Consider the following 26795-nt stretch of genomic DNA (forward strand, 5'->3'; position numbering starts at 1 on the left):
GACATACATGGAACACACCTCAAAAGTTGAAACCACCATTGCAAAGTTTCTGACACTGATAAAAGTCTAGCATGGCTGACCCCATCTTCCTTCTAGCCTCACAGGCTGGCTGTTCTCGCTCATTTCTGGGCACAGACCAAGGTAACCATGAGAGCAATTTAGTTTATAGTTTAACTTGGAAGCAGGCATGATAATAAATTCTCCCTAAAACCAACCCCCTCCTTGCTCAGGGACTGAAGCCACCTTTGTAAAACTAATGAAAGGCCATGAGACTAGGATTAGGGGAGGGACCTGAATTCTGCTAAAATGCAGGCATAGTTTCTATAATCCCTTACTACTCAGGAGTCAGGTGGCCAGAGGTCACAAGATTTGTGACTTCCTCCATTGCTCCTATAGATAACATCACTGTCATAGACCCTAAGATTGGTCTTTTGAGATATTTTTTCAGACTTTGCATTCTGGCAACTGAGTGACCCCATCTGGACCCATGACTCATGACTCAACTGGTCCTGTGGCCCCCATTCAGAGGCAGACTCAGTGCATGAGGACAGTTTTCCACACCCCTATGATTCCATCACCAACCAATCAGTAGCATTCCCTAGCCCACTACCCACCAAATTATCCGTAAAAACCCTAACTTCTGAGTTCTCAGGAAGACTAATTTGAATAATAACTCTAAGCCTTCCATTTGGCTAGCTCTGCATTTATAAAATTCTTTCTCGGCCAGGCGTGGTGGCTCATGCCTGTAATCCCAGAACTTTGGGAAGCCCAGGAGGGCAGATCAAGAGGTCAGGAGTTTGAGACCAGCCTGGCCAATATGGTGAAACCATGTCTCTACTAAAAATACGAAAATTACTTGGGTGTGGTGGCACGCGCCTGTAGTCCCAGCTACCCAGGAGGCTGAGGCAAAAGAATCGCCTGAACCCGGGAGGTGGAGGTTGCAGTGAGCCCAGATCATGCCACTGCACTCCAGCCTGGGTGACAGAGTGAGACTCCATCTCAAAAAAAAAAAAAAAAAAAAAAAACACACACCTCTTTCTTTACTGTAATACCATGATCTCAGTAAATTGGTTTTGTCTGTGCAGCAGGCAGGAAGAACACATTGGGCGATTACAAAGTGACTGTAGGTTATTGTGTGTAGAATAGAGCCTCTTTCCCACCTCTGTCACTCAGCTTCCTCCCCTCCTTCCTAGAAGTCTTGTGTGTGGCCTTGAAGTAGTTGGGTTTCAAGAGGACATTCAATCACGAATATTTATTGAGAGTCTACTCTATGCCAGGAGCTGAGCTAGGTACTGGGGACCTTAATAAGACTAAGATGCCATCTCTGCCCTCTCAGAGTCTATTGTGTAAAGACACAAGAAAGGTCTTAAGGTTTGATTCACAAATACAAGGCAAAATTAGGCCTCACGACAAATGAAGATGAATTTCAAGTCCAAAATATTCCCATTATCTTTAATATGTCTTAAGAGCTATATGGGGCATCAGAGCATGTTTAGGAGCATGCAAATATGTGTTTTGGAGTGATTTTCCTTTTTTGTTCTTTTTGTTTGTTTGTTTTTGTTTGTTTTGAGATGGAGTCAAATATGTGTTTCAGAGTGATTCTTTTTTTGATTTTGTTTGTTTGTTTGTTTGTTTGTTTTGAGATGGAGTCTCACTCTGTTGCCCAGGCTGGAGTGCAGTGGTGCAACCTCGGCTCACTGCAAGCTCCACCTCCTGGGTTCATGCCATTCTCCTGCCTCAGCCTCCCGAGTAGCTGGGACTACAGGTGCCCACCACCATGCCCGGCTAATTTTTTGTATTTTTAGCAGAGATGGGGTTTCACCATGTTAGCCAGGATGTTCTCGATCTCCTGACCTTGTGATCCACCCGACTCGGCCTCCCAAAGTGCTGGGATTACAGGCGTGAGCCATCGCACCTTGCCCGGAGTGATTTTCTATTCCAAATATGAAAACTCCCTAAAATAACTTGGTGTTCTTTACTAGCCTAGCCCTGCTCAATCAAAAATAGTAAATTAAAATGAAATGTCTTAGATTATTTTAGGAAATCTATGTAAGAAAAAAAACTAAATTCAGTTTCAAGTGTACCTTTTGAATTTTGTACCAGATGAATATGTGTTTTTTAAACATTAAAGTGCAGACTTTTAAAAATTAGGGTGCAGATTTTTAAAACAGATTGAAGGTAGGTAGAGAGGAACAGGGCTCTTACCTGCAGCCACTGGAAGGAAGAAAGGCGTCTGGGTTGTGTAGGAAAGGATTCCAGGGTAGAACATGGGAGTCCCTAGATTCTAATACTGGATCCTCCGTGACTAGTGTGGAATTTTGAGCCAGTGATTTCTCCCCACAGGTTTCAATTAAATCATCTGTCAAATGAGGATGACCACATCTTCTCTACCTCACCACTGAGCTGTGAAATGAACCAGAGGCCTTACCTTTTTCCCCTGAACTCCCAGTCATCCCTGGAACACCAATTTGAACATCATCTCCTTCAGGAAGCCCTCCTAGACTTTCCCAGCCAGTTAGCGGCTCTGTCCTCTGGATTTCAAAGAGAAATGTCTCTAGCATCATCCCTGTTTCCTTGCACTGTCCTACTTTCTTTTATCCCCCAGAGCCAGGAATGTCTTAAACAGAGTGAGATGCTCCCAAGGGGCCACCAGCTCACAATTAGGAGTTCAATAAATACTGACTTAAGAGTGAACGAACGATCCCTGTGTCTCTGTCCACATTTGTACATGCTTACATGATTCTGCAAAGAATCTAAATTTTTCTTTACATTAACAAACAAGGGGGCTGGGCCTGGTGGCTCATGCCTGTAATCTCAGCATTTTTGTTAACCAGGACAGCCCTGATGAAATAACTGGGAAAGTTCCTTTTTTGGGGGTGGGGTGGGGGTGGGGGTGGGGGGATGGAGTCTCACTGTCACCCAGGCTGGAGTGCAGTGGCGTGATCTCGGCTCACTGCAAGCTCTGCCTCCTGGGTTCACACCATTCTCCTGCCTCAGCCACCCGAGTAGCTGGGACTACAGGCGCCCACCACCACGCCTGGCTAATTTTTTATATGTTTAGTAGAGATGGGGTTTCACCATGTTAGCCAGGATGGTCTCGATATCCTGACCTCGTGACTCACCCACCTCGGCCTCCCAAAGTGCGGGATTACAGGTGTGAGCCACCACGCCCAGCCTCCTTTTTCTTATTGTTTTTCTTTGGCCCTTTTATCTATAGGCACTGCTGCTTAAAGAAACCAGATGGCGCCAGAGCTTCTTGACCCCTGACCAGATGCCAGAAGAAGATAAGACGCCACAAAACTAGCACAAAAGGGGACAGGCAAACCCTAGGTGCCTTTAGATCATGAACATCGCATTATAATGCTAAAATTCCCTTCCCTAAAAGAAAATCTCTGCCATTTTGTGTACATATAATGTATGAAGATGCATGTTTATGAATTGAGCCTGCGTGTCTAGAGTCCCACCCTGCACATACTAACATTCCTTTCCTGCCCCATAGGAATAAAGGCAATAAAACTCTTGCCTTTTATTCTTCAAGAAAAGATGCTTTCAGTGGAACGGCGCACCTTCTCCATTCCCTGGCAAATGAATAAAACCTGACTGCCTTTTTCAATGGGATGTTCTTTCTTTGTGACTGATAAACAGTGGGGAAAAAACTCATTTTATCAGTGACACTTTGGGAGACCCAGGCCAGAGGATCGGTTGAGGCCAGGAGTTTAAGACCAGCCTGGGCAACAGAGCCAGACCCCATCTCTAAAAAAAAAAAAAAAAAAAAAATTAAATTAGCCAGGTGTGCTGGCACACAATTCAGGTTGTTCCACCTTTCTGGACAGAACCAATATACATCTTAAATGTATTTGATGTCTCATGTCTCCCAAAAATGTATAAAACCAGGCTGTGCCCCAACCACCGTGGGCACATGTTCTCAGGATCTCCTGAGAGCTGTGTCAAGGGCTATGGTCACTCATAGTTGGATCAGAATAAATTTCTTCAACTATTTTACAGAGTTTGACTCTTCCCAGCGACACAATCACAAAAAACAGTGTTCTTGGGATGTAAAATAATAGGCAATACAAATATTCAGTGTTATTTTCTTGAAAATATGGTTTTATCTTACAAAAATTTTCAATTCTGTTGGGGATGTCAATTTTTTTTTTCTTTCCAGACGTGGTCTTGCTATGTTGCTCAGGCTGGTCTTGAACTCCTGACCTCAAGTGATCCCCACCTCAGCCTACCAAATAGCTGGGACTTATAGGTACATGCCACCATGCCCCACTTTTTTTTCTAGATGGAATTTCTCCCTCTGTTGCCCAAGCTCTGGAGTGTAGTGGTGCAATCTTGCCTCACTGCAACCTCCGCCTCAGCTTCCTGAGTAGCTGGGATTACAGGCATGTGCCACCGTGCCCGGCTCATTTTTGTATTTTTAGTATAGATGGGGTTTCACCATGTTGGCCAGGCTGGTCTCCAACTTCTGACCTCAAGGGATCTACCTTCCTCAGCCTCCCAGAGTGTTGGGATTACAGGCGTGAGCCAACACACCCGGCTATCATGCCCTTTTTGTTGTTGTTGTTGTTGTTAAGTCTTGCTCTGTCGCCCAGGCTGGAGTGCAATGGCATCTTGGCTCACTGCAACCTCCGCCTCCCAGGTTCAAGCAATTCTCCTGTCTCAGCCTCCCAAGTAGCTGGGACTATATAGGTGTGCACCACCACGCCCGGCTAATTTTTGTATTTTCAGTAGAGACGGGGTTTCATCATATTGGCCAGGCAGGTCTTGAACTCCTGACCTCAGGCGATCTGCCCACCTCAGCCTCCCAATGTGCTGGGATTACAGGCATAAGTCACCACACCCGGCATCCATGCCCTTTTTAATGAAAGAAATGTTGCTTTTTAAGAAGTCTGGCGGGGATAGAACTCCCTATAGTCTCCATGATTTGTTTTACTTGTTAGCTAGTACCTGACTCTTTCAAATGCTTTAAAATGCTCAACAGATATTTACCAAAGGAATGAGTGATCCGCTTAATGCTTTAAATGAAGCAAGACAAATTAAACCCTTCATGGACTCTTCCCAGGACTGGACAAAAATATTTATGTGAGTCAGTCACGGTGGCTCACGCCTGTAATCCCAGCACTTTGGGAGGCCGAGGAGGGCAGATCACCTGAGGTCAGGAGTTCAAAGTCAGCCTGGCCAATGTGGTGAAACCTCATCTCTACTAAAAAAAATACAAAAACTAGCTGGGCGTGGTGGCGGGCGCCTGTAATCCCAGCTACTCAAGAGGCTGACGCAAGAGAATCACTTAAACCCAGGAGGCAGAGATTGCAGTGAGCTGAGATCACGCCACTGCACTCCAGTCTGGGCAACAGAGCAAAACTCCATTTCAAAAAAAGAAAAAAAGAAGGCTGAAGTGGGCGGATCACCTGAGGTCAGGAGTTCAAGCCCTGCCTGGCCAACGTCATGAAACTCCATTTCTACTAAAAAAAAGAAAAAGAAAAAGAAAAGAAAGAAAAAATTAGCCAGGTGTGGTGAAGGGCGCCTGTAATCCCAGCTAAGTGGGAGGCTGAGGCAGGAGAATCACTTGAAACCTGGAGGCAGAAGTTGTAGTGAGCTTGAGATTGCGCCACTGCACTCCTGCCTGGGCCACAGGGCGAGACACCGTTTCAAAAAGAAAAAAAGAAAAGGGCTGGGCGCAGTGGCTCAAGCCCGTAATCTCAGCACTTTGGAAGGCCGAGGCGGGTGGATCACCTGAGGTCAGGAGTTCGAGACTAGCCTGGCCAACATGGCGAAATCCCGTCTCTACTAAAAACAAAAATTATCAGGACATGGTGATGTGCCCCTGTAATTCCAGCTACTCGGGACGCTGAGACAGGAGAATCGCTTGAATCTTGGAGGCGGAGGTTGCAGTGAGTCGAGATCGCGCCACTGCATTCCAGCCTGAGCGCTAAGAGCGAAACTCTGTCTTAAAAAAAAAAATGTACCTTCTGCTAATCAGTGTATATTCAGGGCAACTTGAATCTATGCTCCTTGGTTGCAATCCTCAAGCTTGGCCCAAATAAACTCCGCTTGCATTAACTTTGCCCCATCTTTCTTTTAGGTCGATATATCCATACCTAAGATCTAGGGTAATTTTCTAGGCTTCTCGCCTCTCCCTTTCTTCCATGCTTTTCTGTGCTTTCTAAACGGGCCCAGTAGAGTCCTGCATTTCCACATTCCACAGAGGTGTTTCCCTTCTGTGGCCCCGGGCCCTGCCAGACAGCGAACCGCGAGGCCGTCACTTCGGCAGCCTCCTGCCTTTGCCTGGAAAGAACTCGGCAAGCGAGCTAGAGGTTAGATCCCAGAACCCAGTCGTTTTAGCTCGGAAAGGAAGCGCCGGGGCGCCAGCCTGCAAGCTCCACTGCGCAGCCGTGACACCGCCCCACGTCGTAGGGCCGTGGACTCTGACAACGCCGGAACCCGGCGCCCGGTGCGTGCGCGTGGCGGACCAGAATGGCTAACGTACCGCCCTGCCGCGAGGCCCACGTAGAGGCGGAAGTTGAGGGGACTGACGCAGATGGGGGAACCTTGCCTCGATGGCACTTTCCTGTCCGCGACTCCGCCCCCGCCAGAGGGGTAGGCTCCGGGATTCAAGATGGAGGCGCTGAGTCGAGCTGGGCAAGAGATGAGCTTGGCGGCCCTGAAGCAGCACGACCCCTACATCACCAGCATCGCAGACCTCACGGGCCAGGTTGCTCTGTACACCTTCTGCCCCAAGGCCAACCAGTGGGTGAGTGCCGCCTGGCTCTAAGGACGGCCGCCCGGCCGCTGCGGTCTCTTAAAGGGGCCGCGCGGGTTGCTGTGGGGTGGGGGGCACAGCAAGAGGCCAGGGAGGTGAAGACGGGGCCAGGGACTGGCGAAGAGCCGAGCCAGAGCCTGAGGGGTGTCGGGTCCACCTGGGATTGGGGGATAGGAGTGAGAGAAGTGGCTCGAGACATCCCAAGGAAAAGCCAGTGGAGGGGAGGATTGGAGCAGGATCAGTCCCTTGGCGTCGGGTCTGGGGACGTGGGCGACCTGCCTTCTTTGGAGATACATTGGGAGTTATGAGACCGGTGGGGTCAAAAGGGTGCCTGAAAGCTTGTGCTTGAGGCTTTGCGGATTATTAGATAAATTACATGTACATTGTCTATAACATAAACACTCCTCCTCTCCCCCGGCATACGTAAATGAGAGCCCCTTTCGCAGAGGTCATTTGGATTTAAAGCTTAAAATCCAATTAGTTTCGATTCTTGGAAGGGGGAGTGCGGTGGGTCCGGCTTTAATCGAACTACACAGTTTCGGAAAAGATTTCAAGGCACTTAGGAAAAGGGCTTCCATGTTCACTGGATCCCCGAAGACCTTTGTACAAACAAGAGAGACCCTGTAAATGTGTTTTGTTCCACCTATGATGCTGGTGATGTCATCTCTGAATGTTCCCCTCAGACTCCGTACTTTCTGGCTTTCGTGCACTGGAAAGGGTCCGAAAAGTTACATTCAGTCTGTTCACTCATTCTCGTTAGCCCCTGCTTGAAGCTTTGTTAGTTGTTTAAAAACAACTAGCATAATTTCCCACTTTCCTAATTAACTCATTCGGTTACAGGCTTTACACTTAGAAAATAATATGTAAATGTTTGTTGGATTGAATTCACTGATGACTGGAGTTCACATTTCAATAAGATATGAAATCCTTAAACTAACAACTCTGGAAGATGACTGTAGTATGTCGTTTACCCTATAATACGGATGCGTAGATTATTTTTATTAGTAGTTTATCGAAAATCATTTGGCATTTATGAACAGTTAATTCAGATGAAGAGAGTTGTTATAATCACGTTGTTTATCTTTGCCTCCTGGAAGAGAAGGAGGTATGGGAAGCCACAAGGAATAAAATTGTAGATTGTTTTTTAAATGTAGCTATTTTAGACATTGCCTTAGTTTGAAATTTTATGAACCTTTTTCTTTTCTTGGCATATATATAAATTTGTGAAATATGGATTGCAGACAAAGGGTGAAGACGGGGCTAGGACTTTTTACTAAAGAGTTTTTCTAGTTTTTCACAAACGCTTTCAATATTTTAAAATTTTACATTGTGGAGTTCTGTTTTAAATATGAAATACAAGCTATAATAACCTGAATTGAAAAATAAGCTGCTACTATTTATTTGGATCCTGGCACATAGAGCATAACAAAAATCTTTTCTCTCTTTGTTGTTATTTTACAGTGAGTTGTAACTTTGCATGTTGTTTTCTGGTGGGCAAGTTTTCTTTTACTGTAAGACAGCTGATTACCAATTTCTTATAGTAATAACCTAACATTTTAAAGGTAAGAAAAAGCCTCTGAATCCTTAGGAAGGAAAATAATGATATTTAAGCTAGGATGGTACTTCTGGAAGAAATTAAGATGATCAATTTTCTAAATTTTTTAATCCCAACACATTCAATATATGACTAACATTTAAAATGTTAATAATGTGTTGATTACAGTAAAGTATTTAGGTCCATTGTAGGCTGTAAATTGCAGACTAATAAGCTTATTTATTTTTTAAAAAACATTGAACTGTGTTTAAAACCTAAATACTCTTGTCACAGAAAATGACCTATGGTAAAGGCCTCTAATAATTACACTGAGGCAGGGTATACTTTCAGTATTCATGATTTTTCAAGTTCTAAAGATGACAAGCTGGTTTTGTTTGGTAGGAATTCTTAACCACAAATTTTGCTAGTTGTGAAAATGTATGAAAACTCCCCAGTGATGAAACAAAGTATCCTATAAAAAAATTTCATTCCTTTCCTTTTTTAAAATTAACTTGGATAAACTTTAAAAGAGAAGAAATTGCAGTATACAGGACCTTAGCCTTGAAGTTAAGAAATCTGGCTAAAACATTTTAGCTATAAAAAGTGAAGGTTTATTCTATGATTTTCTCCTTTACTAATTAAAAAAGAAAAATGCTGCAGATACAGATATGTTGCTGGATTAAACATTGCATATGCTTATGTATGCATCAGCACTGAAAGCATACATTAGAAATGGTAACCACAATTTGGGGAATGAGAGGGAGACTTTATCTGTTCGAAAGTGGTTAATTTTATAATAAATGAAATAAAACAAGTTGATCTTAAATGTGAAGCATTACTTCTCCATTGGGACTATTTGGGGTCTGATTATGGGGAAAAAAAACTAATGGACTCATTGTCTTTCATAGGAGAAAACTGATATAGAAGGGACCTTATTTGTATATCGAAGGTAAGTTTTTAAAATATGTGTATTTGTTTTTAACAGTCTGATGGTGAACAATGTCAAACGGTTCAATTCTGTTGTACATTTGTCTTTGGAACCTTCCTGCTAGTCCCCTTCAAGTTTTCATCTTTCCTTAGCTGTGAAATCTTAACCAGGTTCTTTCTTTTCTCTGAGCCTTTCTATGATTCAGAATAAACTGAACTAGAATTTATATTAACAGTCTAGCAAAGCAATTTCAAAATAATAATGATTGAGTCTAAAACAGATACCTGCCTCTCTCTCCCTACCCCCATATTAGAAAGAAAAAAAAAAGATATATATTTGGGGAAAAGAATACATAGACTAGCTCTGTAAAATAATGTTATTGAGAGGTCGATCCCTCTGTTGTTTCATTACTACATGGGTGGTTGTCTTTTATGACTGGTTCTGTCCTCTTTCCCAACCCCCAGAAGTTCTAGATTTTGTACAGTATCTTGTTTGAGAGTTCTTTAGAAAGCTTGGATTATTCATAATGGCATATTTTTTATTTTTAACTTATTCAAAAATTCATTATCTTTAAGATTGGTTTGCAAATTGCAACTTTTTTGTTAGGCAGCTTTTGGGGCCTAAAGACAACTGACAGTATATGATAGTCATGCGGTGCTTGTTTTCCTGGATTCCTCTAAGGTCTTACTCTGACAGGGGCAGCTTCCTTCCCTTGTTTTCTAAAGCTTGAGTCAACAGGAGTTATTACTGATATCTGGTCTTTTCCCTTTTTTTTTGTATTGAGTTTCTTTTTAAGGATTGCCTTTCTCCATTGATGCCAATTTAAAATAATTTGTCAAATACTCTTTTAAATTTTGATACAAAGCCTTGAGATCTTATCTAAATGCACTCATTTTTTTTTCTTCTTTTAAGTGTAGTTCTTTGATATTTGTACACCAAGCTCTTCTTTCTTAGACACTTTGTTTGTTCGCTGCTATTCATCTTTCTCCTTTTAAAAAGAAAGGGATCGGCCAGGCGTGGTGGCTCACGCCTGTAATCCCAGCACTTTGGGAGGCCGAGGCGGGCGATCACGAGGTCAGGAGATCGAGACCATCCTAGCTAACACGGTGAAAACCCATCTCTACTAAAAATACAAAAAAATTAGCTGGGCATGATGGTGGGTGCCTATAGTCCCAGCTACTCGGGAGGCTGAGGCAGGAGAATAGCGTGAACCCAGGAGGTAGAGCTTACAGTGAGCCGAGGTCAAACCACTGCACTCCAGCCTGGGCGAAAGAGTGAGACTCTCATGAAATAAATAAACAGATAAATAAATAGGAGGGATCTTTACCCTCACTCCCTTCATTAGCAATATAAATCTCTAGAAACTCTGTTGTTAGAACCTTAGTTTCTATTTGGAAAAAGTACTTTACTGGCTTTATTGTTATCATACAGAGGCACTGATGGTAGAAAGTAGGAGATTTAGTGTAGTGGTGGCTGGATTTAATACTATTCACAGAGTCTAATATGGTACTGATTCTAATTAAATGAGACGTAAGAAACTATGTTTGGAAAATGTGAGACTATTTTGTGTACCTTGGATAAAGGTATACCAGGATGTCAGACTATCACTTTGCAGAGATTACTTCGTATAGTAGAAGCTTGGATTTGGAGTCAAAAAACCTGAAACTGAATCCTAATTACATTATTTGTAACTCATTATTTGTGTGACCTCAGGCACAGGCCTTAATCATTCAAAGCTTGTCTTCTAGTCTATAGAATAGCGTTCTGTTAACACCCCATGTATATTGTAGAGAAACAAATGAAAAACTATGAAATGTTAGGTACATGTGAAGAGTAAGGGATCATATACCGAATCCCTCTGATACAGGAACCAAGGATGTTTCCTATTGTAGGATTCAAGGCATTTTCTGTCTAACTCAGGAGCACTATGTAAAGATCTATTTGGTGCAAGAAAAACCATTATTGTAATGATGGGCAGCCATTATAGCCAATCCAATTGAACGATATTTCATTCAGCAACTGTGTGTCTATCTTGGGATGTATGTGTGAAAAAAGTAAGACAGAAGCTCCATTTGCAGGGGGCTTACATCCTAGTGGGGGGAGGACAATAAATATTAAAAATAAGTGGTATGGATAAAAGAGGAAGGTTAGAGGTATTGAGCTTGGGAACATTAAAAAGGGTAGTTCAAGTAGGCCTCATGAAAAAGGTGACATCTGAACAAAGGCTTGCAGGAGATGAGATAGCTGTGCAGCTTCTGGGGCAGTAATCCAGGAAGAGGTCTTTAGGTAGAAGCACACATGCAGAGAGAGTGGCAAGGAGCCCAGTGTGGCTGGAGAGGAGGAGGTGGGGAAGAGCCATAGGAAATGAAGTCAGAGGGGGAATACATCAGGTGGGGCCTTGGTGGCCTCAGTAAGGACTTTGACCTTTACTCTGAGAGACTGTCTGTGGAGACTTCTCATCAGAGGAAGAGTATGATCTGACTTAAATGTTTTGTTTACAGGTGTAAGTGCTGATAATATTGTATGTTCTAACGTACTCTTTTCTGAAATGAAAATAAAGCACATAGTAGATAACATTTCTACAGATTAAATGGTAACTGCATATTTTTTTTTCTTCTATTAAATCTAAGGTCAGCTTCCCCTTACCATGGTTTTACCATTGTGAATCGACTAAATATGCACAATCTAGTTGAACCAGTGAATAAAGATTTGGAATTTCAGCTCCATGAACCATTTCTTCTGTATAGAAATGCAAGCTGTGAGTATATCTGTTTTATTATAGTTATTACATTTAAAATTGAGTGACTTTAGTTTCTATCAATCCATTATTTAGGAAGCTTCAAATTACAAAACAAAATATGAACCATACTTTATGATTATAAATGAGTCTGTTAGAAAGATCAAACATTTTAAACTGGGCTCTGAGACCAGACGTGGTGTCTCAACGCCTGTAGTCTCAGCACTTTGGGAGACCGAGGAGGGTGCCCAGGCCAACATGGTGAAACCCCGTCTCTACTAAAAATACAGAAAAAAATTAGCCGGACTTGGTGGTGGGCACCTGTAATCACTTGAACCTGGCAGGTAGAAGTTGCAGTGAGCTGAGATCGCGCCATTGCACTCCAGCCCGGGCAACAGAGTGAGAGTCTGTCTCAAAAAAATAAATAAACTGGGCTCTGAAACTAGAAACATTCTTTTGTATATAATTTAGTTTACTATTTCATTTACTAGCACTACATTTATGTTGTTGGTTTATTAAAATAAGGTTTATGCCTTTGTTTTTTTGCAGCTGTGGACTATCAGCTGCCCACATCCCTGAGCAGCAGAACTTAGTTTGGGACACACAGGATGGGAGCAGATACAGATCATTCTTTCCACAAAGAAAGTATTATTTTTGCCCAGAATAGTGGTGGTGGGGTTTTTTTAAAAGATATTTATTACTTTTTCTACTTTATTTTGTCTGAATATGTTTCTAAGTAGGGTTTTTCTATCTGTTTATTTAATTGAGTGTCTAGTGGTTACCAGCACTGAGCCAGGAGCTATGGTGCTTTAATGTTAACGATACAGTAACCTATGTGCTGTAGGCAGCCAGTTAAGTCAACTGAGACTCAGAGATGCAAAACTATTACTCTGTTGGAGAGTTAGGATTATAACTCTTCTGCTTTTTAGTCGAGGGTTCTTTCAGGCATTTTTACAGCCTCTAGTAATAATTGGATGCAGTCAGCAAAGCTAGATTAGCCCTTCCAAGAAACTACAGTACTAAAAAGTGTACTTGATTCCAGTATGTTGATATGGATATTGACGGTATGAGTGTTTGAGGACAGTTTGTTCTACATTGACTATAGGGATATCAAAACTGGTTATGGTAACGATTGTGCTCTAATTATCATCTAAGGATATAGTTGGAGAAATGTTGCTTCTAACTTAAAAAGTAAAAGTTAATGTGTTTGAATTTCATTTGGCTGAGAAGTAATTGGTCTTGGGGGATGTCTTCAGTATAAAATAGAAAAAGGTTACTAGAAATTATATACCTCTTAATTCCCTGAATGAGAAGTTACAAGGCCTATTTTAAAGCTAGAAACCCCCAAGTTCTTTTCCGTAGCACACTTTTAAGTATAAGTGAAACAGTTTCTGTCTTTTGACTTCTCAGTAAACTATTTGTCCAGGTAATTACCTCTCAGATTTTAAATTCTGTGGACATATTAGAATGCTTTGTAATACCTGTAAGTTCAGATGGATTTATTTAAACTAATGTTAACAGTATAATTATTTCAGATTGCTCTTTTCTTTGGACTGAATATTCCATTAAAGGGAAAATTCAGCTGGGCACAGTGGCTCACGCCTGTAATCCCAGGACTTTGGGAGACCGAGGCAAGCAGATTGCTTGAGCCCAGAAATTCGAGACCAGCCTGGGCAACATGTCAAAACCCCATCTCCACAAAAAAATAGAAAAATTAGCCAGGTGTGGTGGCACACACTTGTAGTCCCAGCTACCCAGGAGGCTGAGGTGGGAGAGTTGCTTGAACCCAGGAGGTCATCGAGGCTGCAGTGAGCTGTGATCGCGCCACTGCACTCCAGCCTGGGCCACAGAGCAAGACCCTGTCTCAAAAAATGAAAAGAGGGTGGGAGAAATTCTCCAAAGAAATACAGATCCAGTTTTTTTTTAAGTGAAATAGGCTTAATTCTTTTCTTTACTACCTGGAAACTTAATCTAGCCATCACTCCTAAGTGGTTTGATTATTAAAGTAGTCAGTAGGGAAAGTTATCTGGACCCAGTTACCATTTAGCATAAACCTGAGATGAATTGTATTGTATTTTTTTCACAAGTCCTGTGAAATTGAAAGTGTGACATAACACAAATATAATTGAACCGTGAGTAATAGAAGCTAACTAATCAGAACTTCAGTTGTCTGGAATTATTTTTACAGTTCATGTGTGTAAGAAATGAAGGCAAATTATAAGACAACAAGCTAATACTAGGTTTTATTTTCTAAAAGTCAAGCAGATATCCAGAGAATAACCTGGGGTCAGCCTTAAAATGTCAGTATTTTGTAACTTTAACTCCACTGTAGTATCATAGGTTGAATTGTTTTAATGAGACCTAAAATCATCAGGAGTATTTATTATGTTAGCTAGAACATTCTTAGGGAGAAAGTGAACTCATGCATTTTACTTTAGAAAATTCTCAACTGATTGAAACAAAAGTTTTCTTTGTTGAACAGAAAACTCACTTAACCAGGTCATTTCATTAGGGAAATTATTTAAAGGAATAGCTTTATTGGAGAGAAGTGATAAGACAACAGAAAATGATTTTGTGCGTGTTAAGGCCTCTCTTGAGTGTGTGTTTTACCTACCTAGTCTTAAAAGTGGAAAATAGTCTTGTCAGGTCAGCAAGCTATTAAGTTGTTCAGGGATTTGTTCTTTAAATAAAAAGTTAGTATCTGATTATGCATACAGGTAATTATACCTGATTCTGTGACTGCTCTTCTGCCATTCTCTTGGGAAATACCATCAAGACACCTGACCCATTTAACTCAAGTTACACCTTCATATCCAACTTCCTTCATTCAAATTAATTTTTGGAGTTAATGTACTAGAACAGTGAACCATAACTTTTTTTCAGTTCTAAGTTGTTTTATTTATTTTTATGAGTTTTTCTTTATAAAACATGCCAGCCTACACCCACCCTACCCCTCAAGAAAAAGATAAAATCTTACAGAGAAAATTCTTACATTCACTAAGGGCTTAGGCTTGGTGATTCTCTTAAATCTTTGTGGGGAAGTGGTGGTGGTGGTGGTGGTGGTGGTTGTTTTCAAAAGACAAGGTCTCACTATGTTGCCCAGGCTGTTCTTGAATTCCTGGGTTCAAGCATTCCTCCCGCCTCGGCCTCCCAAAGTGCTGGCATGAGCCACCATGTCCAACCTCTTGAATCTTTTGGGAACAGTGTATTTTTATTTTGTGCAAGGGCCTTTGGCAGCCACAAGACTGCAGTGGGACTACAATGAAGAATGGGGAGGTTATAAGTTCTGGAGTTATTGAGTAACTGATATTTCTAGCACCTTATTTCTGATCCTCAGCTTACAGGTTGAGAAAACAAGAGGCTCAGAGTTGTTTAGGAACCTGCTCAAGATTCGCAAAGGTAATAAGTGACAGATGCAGAATTCAAGAGTAGGTCTTTCGGGCTTCAAGGCCAATGTTCTTTCCAGTCTACTGTAACAATAAAATTACTTCATCAGTCCATATTCTAGAGCAGTGCTATCCACTAAAACTTTGTAATCAGGGAAATTGACAGTTCTGTGTCAGCACTGTCTAATATAGTAGCCTGAAATGTGGCTAGTGCAAATGAAGAACACTTCTTTTTAATTTATTTAATTTAATTTATTTGAATTTGCATGGCTGTATGTGCTGGCACCTGCTCTACTGGACAGTGGAAGTCTAAAGCATGAGTTAATGTGCCAACATACTCTTTGTTGTGCCATACCTGAATCAAACAACTACTTGGGAAGCTTTGGATTAGATTTTTATGCCTCCTATTTAGTCATTCCTTTTCGAAACTTACAAATGATTTCTAGATACAAAAGCTGCAGAATATTTCCCTGAGGGTGGCTTTGCCATGGCAACACTCTTTTGGCATGGAATTTAGTTTGCAGATAAGAATTCTATTCCGGGCTTTGCCATTTTACTGACTACAACCTTGGCTAAATCATTTAAACCACTGATTTGACCTATTTATCTTAAAAGGCCATCATGAAAGTAAGGTATTTTGTTAGGTGTTTACAAATACCAAATATCATAGACTGTGTCTCCATCCTAGACTCAACAAATGATCTTATTAGTGAAAGAATCCTAGGGACATCAGTGTCATCCAGGTTCTCTTTTCTTTTGTTTCTTTTTTTTTTGAGATGGAGTCTCGCTCTGTCGCCCAGACTGGAGTGCAGTGGCGTGATCTCAGCTCACTGCAACCTCTGCCTCCTGAGTTCAAGCAATTTTTCTGCCTCAGCCTCCTGAGTAGCTGGGACTACAGGCATGCACCACCACCACACCCAGCTAATTTTTGTATTTTTAGTGGAGACAGGGTTTCACCATATTGGCCAGGCTGGTCTCAAACACCTGACCTCATGATCCACCTGCCTCGGCCTCCCAAAGTGCTGGGATTATAGGCGTGAGCCACCATGCTCAGCCTATCTCTTTTTTTTTTTTTTTTTTTTTTTTGAGACGGAGTCATGCTCTGTCACCCAGGCTGGAGTGCTTATAACGCAGGCCTGTGATATGCTTCTTCCTATCCCTTCTGATAGTACCATGCACAAGCTGCAGGCTCTTTGTGTCTCTTTACAAGTATTGTTTTCAAATGTTACAGGGGTCATTACTAGAAAGCCTAAGGTATACATTGGAAAAATATATATATTAAAAATGAGAAGTCTTGGCCAGGTGTGGTGGCTTACGCCTGTAATCCCAGCACTTTGGGAGACTGAGGCGGGTGGATCACCTCAGGTCAGGAGTTCAAGACCAGCCTGGCCAAGATGGCAAAACCCCCATCTCTACTAAAAATACAAAAAAATTAGCCGGATGTGGTGGTATGCACCTGTAGTCCCAGCTACTCAGGAGGCTAGGCAGGAGAATCACTTGAACCCAGGCAGCGAAGGTTGCAGTGAGCCTAGATGGCCCCACTGCACTCCAGCTTAGGAGACAGAGCAAGACTCCGTCTCAATTAAAAAAATAAAAAATAAATAAATCTGGGCTTTGGGTTAGAAGGAAGATGTCTACCTGAAAAATAACCATGGGTCTTCCTTCATTTAAGGTTCAAGTTGTACCATTCATTTGGTGTCATTTCTTACCCAGGTCAAGAAATTAACATAAAATTAATCATCAGCTGGTGATTACTCTAGGGCATCTGGCAGAAGCAAATGTAGATCCCTTCTGGCAACATACATTCTTAGCCCAGGTTACCCAGGAATATCAGACATGTCTCATGGTCTAGAATTACTAAATATACAAGGAAATACTTTGCAGTGAATGAAAGGTGGCATACAACAAACAGCAGGATTATACAACCCTTCCCAAAGACTTTAGTTCATGGAAGCTAGAGACTCTAATAGATGTAAATACAAAATACAGATTATAAAATAAAGTAAAAAGAAAGAACAGCAAATGTGAAAAAAGAATAAAGGCCCTGCGCGGTGGCTCATGCCTGAAATCCCAGCATTTTGGGAGGCCGAGGTGGGTGGATCACCTGAGGTGAAGAGTTCGAGACCAGCCTGCCCAACATGGTGAAACCCCGTCTCTACTAAAAATACAAAAAATTATCCTGGCGTGGTGGCAGATGCCTGTAATCCCAGCTACTCAGGAGAAACTGAGTCAGGAGAATCGTTTGAACCCGGGAGGCGGAGGTTGCAGTGAGCCAAGATCACGCCACTGCACTCTAGCCTGGGCAACAAGAGTGAAACTCTGTCTCAAAAAGAAAAGAATAAAATGCTGCCAGGCACAATGGCTCACACTTCTAATCCCACTACTTTGGGAGGCCAAGGCGGGCAGATTACTTGAGTCCAGGAGTTCCAGACCAGCATGAGCAACATGGCGAAACCCCGTCTATAAAAAATAAAAAAAATTAGCCAGGCGGACCTGGAAGGCTGAGATGGGAGAATCACCTGAGCCCGGGAGGTTGAGGCTGCAGTGAGCCATGATCACGCCACTGCACTCCAGCCTGGGTGATAGAGTGAGACCCTGTCTCAAATAGTAAAAGAGTAAAAAAGAATAAATGCTGTAAAAACAAAAAAAAACAGGAAGATTTGAAAAATAGCTGAGTAGAACTAATAGAAATTATAATTTTAATTAAAAGACACTCTCTACTTGGATTCAACAGTTAATTGGTAATAGCTGGAAAGAGAATTGGTGAGCTAGAAGAGATATCTGAGGAAATCCAGAATGTATCAAAAACAAAGGACGAAATGGAAATACAACAGAGTGATTAGAATTATAAATCTATCATTTGATGGATAAGAATTTCAGAATGATAAAGCAGATTTGTAGAGAGGCAATATTTGAAGAGTAGATATCAGACTGGGACTTTTCCAGAATCCATAAAAGACATAAATCTCAGATTTAAACAATAGAATGGGCTCCAAGCATAAAACATAGAAATATAGCCGGACGCTGTGGCTCACACCTGTAATCCCAGCACTTTGGGAGGCTTAGGCAGGCAGATCACTTGAAGTCACGAGTTTGAGACCAGTCTGGCCAACATGGTGAAACCCCATCTCTACTAAAAATACAAAAATTAGCTGAGCCTGGTGGCGGGCACCTGTAATTCCTGCTACTCGGGAGCCTGAGGGAGGAGAATCGCTTGAACCCAGGAGGTAGAGGTTGCACTGAGCCGAGATCATGCCACTGCACTGCAGCCTAGGTAACAGAGTGAGACTCTGTCTCAAAAAAAATATATATGTATGTATATATATGTATACACACACACACACACACACACACATACCCAGACACATTCTGATATCAAAGACAGAGAAGCAACCAAAGGTTGCTCAAGATTAAGTGTTTACAAAAGAACACCAGTTAGACTGACAGCATATTCCCTAGTTGCAGCTACTGAGTTTAGCAGACAAAAGAACAATATATTCAGAGGACTGAAGAAAAAAAACAACCAATAATTCAGTAATCCAAGAGAACAAAATATGCTTTTCAGCAAAAACAACAGCAGTTGTCTCCCCAGATTCTTGCTGTAGCCACACGTGTCTGTTGAGCGTTTGCAGCGTGTAACTGGTAAAAGCAGACAGAACTGGTTTTTCTTTTTCTTACAGCTAGATGCTCTACAGTATAACCTGATTAACTGAGAATATTAAGATACAGGTTTGTGGTACCATCAAGCTCTATGAAACAGGTTCTGGCTTTTAATGGTTTTATTTTGCAAAAAAACAGTAACAAACTAAAAGCTGTTCAAACCTAAGCATTCCAAGATTGTGAATGCTTGGTATGGCAGATAAATTGATTAATAAGGTTTTGTATATTCAAAAGATTCCACTGCAGAACATAAATAGGATATCTTAACTTTCAAACCAATAAAAACCAGAAAGTGGGAAAAAAGTAAATAGAAACCATGGGAAAATGAAAGCCCAGAATAAAATGGCAGAAATCAATCAATTTAGAACAAATGTTAAGTGAACTAAACTTGCCAGTTAAAAGACTCAGATTGGATAAACATGTAGAATTTGCCTACATACTGTTTTAATATTTTTAATTATTTTTCTTTATTTATTTTTTAGAGACAGGTCTCGCTGTGACACCCAACCTGCAGTGCAGTAACACACCATTATGGCTCTGCAGCCTCAGCCTCTGAGGCTTGAGTGATCCTTCCATTTCAGCCTCCCAAGTGGCTGGAACCACAGGTGCACGCCACCACTCACAGCTAATACGTTTTTATTTTTTGTAGAGACAAGGTCTCTATATTGTCCAGGCTGGTCTCAAACTCCTGGGCTCAAGTAGTCCTCCTGTCTTGGCCTCCCAAAGTGCTGGATTACAGATGTGAGCCACCACACTTGGCCCTGTATGCTGTTTTCAAGAAACTTTAAAAACCCTTAAGATCCTGGAAAGGTTGAAAGTAAGCAATAGAATGAGATTTATCAGGCAGCTATCAAGCAAAAAACGCTGGTGTCTGTGTGAGTCATACATGGTAAACTGTAAAGCAAAAAGCATCATTAGGGGTAAAAGTTACCACATAATGATGAAAGGAATAAGTGACCTAGAAGATAAAATAATTTTGAATGATATATACTTAGTATATGTCAGAATTGCAAATTGAATGTTAAAAATCCATAATTATAGTGACAGATTTTAATAAGCCACTTTAGTAATTGACAGATAAAGCAGACAACTTTTTTTTAAGAGATGAGGTCTTGCTTTATTGCCCAGGCTGGTCTCAACCTCCTGGCCACAAATGATCTTCCCACCTTGGCCTCCCAAAGTGCTAGGATTACAGGTGTGAGCCACCACATCTGGCCATAGACAATAAAGTTACTGGATGGTTGAACGATACAGTTAACAAACCTGATACGATGGACATATAAAAACCCTGCTGGCTAGATACAGTGGCTCACGCCTATAATCCCAGTACTTTGGGAGTCCGAGGAAGGTGGATCACGAGGTCAGGAGTTCAAGACCAGCCTGGCCAAGATGGTGAAAACCTGTCTCTACTAAAACTACAAAAAAAAAAAATTAGCCAGACGTGGTTGCGGGCGCCTGTAATCCCAGCTACTCAGGAGGCTGAGGCAGAGAATTGCTTAAACCCAGGAGGCAGAGGTTGCAGTGAGCCAAGATCACACTACTGCACTCCAGCCTGGGCAACAGAGTGAGACTCCATCTAAAAAAAAAAAAAAAAAAACCCTGCTACTCTCAGTCTCTCAGTAATGAAAATTTTGTCCAGTTCTGCTACTGACATTAACTGATGATAAAGTATGTCTGAGAAGAAAAAAGAAAAAAAAATCCTACTTCTAGCAATTAGAGAATTTGAGTTTTTTTCGAGTATATATTAGCGGTTTATAAAAATTGCCGAATATAGGCCATTCATCCAAAGAATTTAGGGAGGAAAATAGGGAAATCTGAGTAAAGTTGAAGGAAAATAAGGAGTAGAAATTAATTGCAAAAAGTAGAAATTTCAATAGAATAGAGCAGATCAACAAAACAAAAAATTCCACTATAACATGATTGAGCAACAATCATTAAAAAAACAAGGGGAGGTATAATATGCAGTATTAGAAATAAAAATATAAATATGTTCCAACTAAAGGCAGAGAACACGCATTTTTAAAAACAAGCCACTGTGAAAAACTTTTGCCTATAAATTTAAAACTTGAATGAAAGTTTCCTAGGAAAACATAGTTTAACAAAGATTACTTAGGAATAAATAGATTTGAAAGGGCTCATAAATAAAATAATTGGGCCAATAGACTAAAAATCTCTCTCATCACTTCTAAAGAAAATGCTGAGAGGAATGTTCTATTCAGTAAATGGTACTAGGACTGTTAGTTCTCCATGTGGAGACCAGCCTCTAAAAAGGCAGCTACAGGGTTCGTACACTTCCGGTCTAATCTTCAAGGGAAACTTGTCTCCAAAGGCCGCTCTTCTGTGATGAGGAAATCATGCTTCTGTGATTCACTATTCCCTCAGCAAGGTGGTGAGCCTATTATACATACCTCCTACAAGCAACATACCTCACTATTAGGTTGGTCCAAAAGTAATTGTGGTTACAAATATTTTACACCAACCCAATATATACCTGCTACAAGCAGCACACCTCACTGAGTAATACTTCTCTTAGAAGATGTTTTTCCTCAAGACCAGTATCAGAGGTGTTTTGATTTTCACTGTGGACACCTCTTAGTAATAAAGTAGTAATGGGGAATCTTTTTTAAATATCTATATGCTTACGTATCACTTAATTACAAAATGCCCCAAGAATATTCTGTAAAGTGTGTTCTAAGGAATTTTTTAAGAATCTAAACCTGGCATGTGAATCAATAACAAAGTACAGTCATGAGTCACTAAACAACGGGAATATGTCCTAAGAGATGTCATTAGGCAGTTTTGTTGTATGAACATCATAGACTGTACTTACACAAACATAAATGACGTAGCCTACACACCTAGAATATATGGTATTGCTTTGACGCTACAAACCTGTATAGCATGTTATTGTACTGAATGTGAGAGGCAGTTGTAGCACATTGGTAAGAATTCGTACATCTAAAAACATCTTAAGAGAAAACGTACAGTGAAAATGTGGTATTATAATCTTAAGAAACCACTGTTATGTATGCAGTCTGTCACTGACCAAAGCAGCATTTGTGGCGCATGACTTGTAAAAGCAAACAGAACTGATTTTTCTCTTTCTTACAGCTAGACAGTCTACAGTATAACCTGGCCAATTGAAAGTATTAATAATATAGGTTTGCAGTACCATCAAGCTCTATAAAGTTGGTTCTGGCATTTAATGATTTTCTTTGGCAAAAACTATTTCAATATTGCATTTTAGGCCAGGCACAATGGCTCATACCTATAATCCTAGCACTTTGGGAGGCTCAGCCAGGCAGATCACAAGGTCAGGAGTTTGAGACCAGCCTAACCAACAAGGTAAAACTCCATTGCTACTAAAAACACAAAAATTAGCCGGGCATGGTGGCACACGCTTGCAATTCCAGCTACTCAGGAGGCTGAGGCAGGAGAATCACTTGAACCTGGGAGGCGGAGGTTGCAGTTAGCCAAGATCGCACCATTGTACTCCAGCCTGGGCAACAGAGCGAGACTCCATCTCAAAAAAAAAAAATTGCATATATATACTCCATCTCAAAAAATATATATATATATATATAGCGTTTTACCTGGTTTTTAACCAAGGTAATTATTTAACTTAGATACATACCTTAATTCAGTGACATTTATTGAATATGTCATTTGCCAAGCACTTTACCAGCTGCTATATCATATAGATTAAAACTACTGTGCACTTTTAAAGAATTTTATTAATTTTTTTTAGTTCTTAGGCTATGTTGTATTTTCTTAGAAAATTATAAGCTGAAGTTACTAAAGGACGTTAGAACTTTCTGTGTCAAAACTCTACCTTCTTGGTAAGGGTCAAGATTCTTTTTTTTTTTTTTTTTTTTCTGAGACAGGGTCTCACTCTGTTGCCTAGGCTGTAGTGTTCAAACGATCCTCCTTCCTCAGCCCGTGCCCTGAGTAGCTAGGACTATAGGTGTGAGCTACCACACCAGCTAAATATTTTTCTTTTAAATAGAGATAGGGTCTCTACAAATTTTTTGTGGTGATAGGGTCTTGCTGTGTTGACCAACCTGGTCTCCAATCCTGGCCTCAAGCGATCATCCCACCTCAGCCTCCCAAAGTGCTCGGATTACACTAGCCACAGCTGGGTCAGGATTCTTAATGAAATGTGCTACTACATTAAGCCCAAAGCTATGCACGTTTATTCTTAAAACAACCCCCTATAGATTAATGATAAAAATTAATGATTTAAGGTCTGTGATTTGAGAGTAATTGGTTGTAAATTTGAATGACTGGGCTAGTAATAGTGACAATCTCATCTACCAGAGAGACAGTAAGGGTATGTACACATTTTTTCTTGGTCATTTTCAGCGGCAGTACTCATCCATTGTTTGGAAAGAGTATATAGTCTTGATTTTCTCTTCTCAGACCTTATTCTCGCCATAGACCAATGTGTAATGGTAGTTTTAACCAAAAACAATGATAATTTTACTTTATGTGCATGTTAGATATGGCATCTCTTTACTGGAAGCTAATCATTAATAAGGACAACTTTTTCATGTTTCCTCCACCCTAAGGCATGTATCTCCCACTTAATGCCACTTTTTGTATTTTTTAATGTTTTCTGTAAAACCAAAAGCAGTTTTGGGGAAATAGACAAAGCCCTTTTCAGTTTTTCAAAAGAACACAGATATTTCCCAAATTTTATTTTACCTTGACAGGTTTAAACAATTACAAGTTTGTGGTTTGTATGAAACACTTTCAAAGTGATCCTATGTGAGTAATATCTAATCTGAAATTTTCTTAAAAAGGTGTTAATGTCATATAGCTACTAGTCTAGTATGTTGCTCTTTAGCCTGCTTAAACAAAAAAGACAATTATCTCGTAAGTATAATTTAAAATGTCAACAGTTATTGCTATTTAATATTTTTAAGAACTTACCTCCAAAAGCCAGAGAGAAGTACCCCTTCGTTTCTGCTTCACTTATCACTTTTCCTTTATATCGGGCATCAATCTCTTGATATATAGTGTTTTTAAGTAAAATTAGATCACTAGAAAAAGTAGGAAGGTTCATTTCCATAGTGTTGAAAGTGCTGCTGCCAAATGGAAAGTTTTAGTAAAAGAAATGCTGTAGTGTGTGCTTTTTTTGTCTCTCTGCTTGTCCTTTCTCAGTTCAAGGGTAAGACTCAAAACAGTAGAGATGGTAGGTGGCTGTTGGCATTTGGAGCAAATCTTCAGACTTTTAAAGCACAGTGCAAGAAATTTCCTTACAAGATAAGTTTATAATTTGTCCAGTCCAAAAATGTGAGTTCTCCCTCCAGACTGAAAGAGGAATTCATAAACAACAAGAAAATTTCCGTGGTTCATTCTTTGATATCTTTGAATTCAGTGCAGTTCTTCTTTCTTAGCTTGAAGAAAGGCAGTCTTCCACCATCAGCTGCAGCAGTGCTGTGGTTGGTATGATTCTGTAATCAGTGAAGGAGAAAGGGTCTGTGGCAACTGCATTAGTCTGGCCTTCTGGACCAAGATAAGGAAAGAGCCTTGCTGTTGCCACATTTGTAGACTGAAGAGGTAAAAACACCACAAAAACACAGAGGGACTTGAGACTCAGTGGCTGAGTCTGACTCAGTGACACTGTTAGTTCACATGTTTTAAAAATACATATATTACTTTCTGGCTCATTGTAGGCGCTGCTTAGTATTCTGCTAGAGCATTTACCAGGTGCCTTCTTGGTATCTTCGTAAATCCATTGAACATTTCAGAATTTCCAAAGAAGATTCTTTTCATTATGATTCATTAATTACTGACTTTTTCCCCCTCAGGTAGTGTTGTTAGATAAAAGCACTTTTCATCTTTTTTTTTATTGTGGTGTTATCTTAATTGTAAAGATTGGTAAAGTTAACCATGCCTGTATCATTTATCTCTTTTAGATAATTATATTAAATATTGAATACTTTGAATGTTATTTATTTTGAGAACTCACAAAGGGGATCATTTTTTGTACCTAAGTGACAGAAATATGTTAACTGTAATATGTAGGTTTTCACCTTCTGTTTACACACTGAAGTTATCTGTGTATGTAAAAATTGAAATAGAGTAACCACTAGTCTTAAGAAGAGGGAAGCTCCTCTGGAGTGTGCAGAATAAACCTTGAGACTGGGCCCTTCGGGTTCAGTGCCCTGGAGGATCCAGGCAGGTCTGAGTCACTTACAAAGTCACTGCTTCCGGGCATGCTCAGCTTTTGCTTTTCTTTGCTTTTCTTTCTTTTTTTTTTTTTTCTGAGACGGAGTTTTGCTCTTGTCGCCCAGGCTGGAGTACAGTGGCGCAATCTCAGCTCACTGCAACCTCTGCCACCCAGGTTCAAGTGATTCTCCTTCCTCAGCCTCCTGAGCTGGGATTACAGGCACACGCCACCACGCCTGGCTAATTTTTGTATTTTTAGTAGAAACGGAGTTTCACTGTGTTGACCAGGCTCGTCTTGGACTCCTGACCTTAGGTGATCCATCCGCCTCAGCTTCTCAAAGTGCTGGGATTATAGGCATGAGCCACCACGCCCGGCCTTTGTTTTTTGTTTGGTTTTTTTTTTTTTTTTTTTTTTTTGAGGTGGAATTTTGCTCTGTTGCCCAGGCTGGAGTGTGCTGGTGCAGTCTCAGCTCACTGCGACGTCTGCCTCCCAGGCTCAAGTGATTCTTCTGCCTCAGCCTCCACGGTAGCTGGGATTACAGGCATGTGCCACCATGCCTAACTACTTTTTTTGTATTTTTAGTAGAGATGGGGTTTTACTATGTTGGCCAGGCTGGTCTTAAACTCCTGACCTCAAGTGATCCACCCGCCTTGGCCTCCCAAAGTGCTGGGATTACAAGCGTGAGCCACCACACCCGGCCAGCTTTTTCTTTTTAATAAAAGGAAAGCACAGACTAAGCATTTGCTACCAACGTTTTAAAATTACCATACTTTATACATCCATACCTAGATTGCTGATTTTTCTTGTGACAAAATGACATGTGTGGCCACACAGCACTTGGATTCCTGCAAGTACTACAGTCAGCCAGAGTTGTAGGTAAGGCAGGTTCATCACTGATCCCACCACACTCTGAGGTCTCTTATAGTCCGTATTTGTGCTTACAACCCTGCTGTGGATATCGATTAGTAAATTGGTAGAAAAATGTGTAGGAGCGTAGAAGTGAGGGAAAGGAGAGAAAAGAAGTTTCCCCCCTATTTTACACCCCGTCTGACCCATTTCCCAGATCCCTAACTGTAGATTTTTGGAAGCCTAGGAAATGGGAATTCAACTCCATGGAGGTCAAGGGTCATGCTTCCCTCTGCCTTTGTCTTTCCCTTATCATACATAAAAATGGTATTCGTGTGGGATACTAGAGCGACTAGACTGCCAGTGCAGGGGTTGGACATGTCCAGCATTTGGCAGAACCATAATCATTTACACCAACATTCCCCTACCTTTTTGGCACCAGGGACCAGTTTTATGGAAGACTGTTTTTCAATGGATGGGGATTGGGGGATTGTTTCAGGATGATTCAGACACATTACATTTATTGTGCACTTTATTTCTGTTAGTATTGTAATATATAATGAAATAATTATGCAACTCACCATCATGTAGAATCAGTGGGAGCCCTGAGCTTGTTTTCCTGCGTCTAAACAGCGGTCCGATCCAGGGGTGATGGAAGACAATGACAGATCATCAGGCGTTAGATTCTCGTAAGGAACCACAACCTAGATCCCTCACATACGCAGTTCACAGTAGGGCTGGAGCTCCTATGAGAATCTAATGC

General features: G+C 41.0%; 1 protein-coding gene across 2 annotated transcripts in view; it reads left to right on the forward strand.

The window, feature by feature from the left end:
• Nucleotides 1-6513: 6513 nt before the first annotated feature.
• The window catches only part of DCP1A (decapping mRNA 1A), a 55221-nt gene continuing 34939 nt past the window's right edge, over nucleotides 6514-26795 (forward strand). For both annotated transcript variants that reach the window (XM_011947286.1, XM_011947287.1), the window contains exons 1-3: nucleotides 6514-6757; nucleotides 9209-9249; nucleotides 11859-11986. In XM_011947286.1, the coding sequence (XP_011802676.1) occupies nucleotides 6623-6757; nucleotides 9209-9249; nucleotides 11859-11986 (304 nt within the window). In that variant the 5' untranslated portion in view covers nucleotides 6514-6622. The remainder of the gene's footprint in view (nucleotides 6758-9208; nucleotides 9250-11858; nucleotides 11987-26795) is intronic.

Source organism: Colobus angolensis, unplaced genomic scaffold, assembly GCF_000951035.1.
Source record: "Colobus angolensis palliatus isolate OR3802 unplaced genomic scaffold, Cang.pa_1.0 Scaffold26, whole genome shotgun sequence".
Classification (NCBI taxonomy): Eukaryota; Metazoa; Chordata; class Mammalia; order Primates; family Cercopithecidae; genus Colobus; species Colobus angolensis.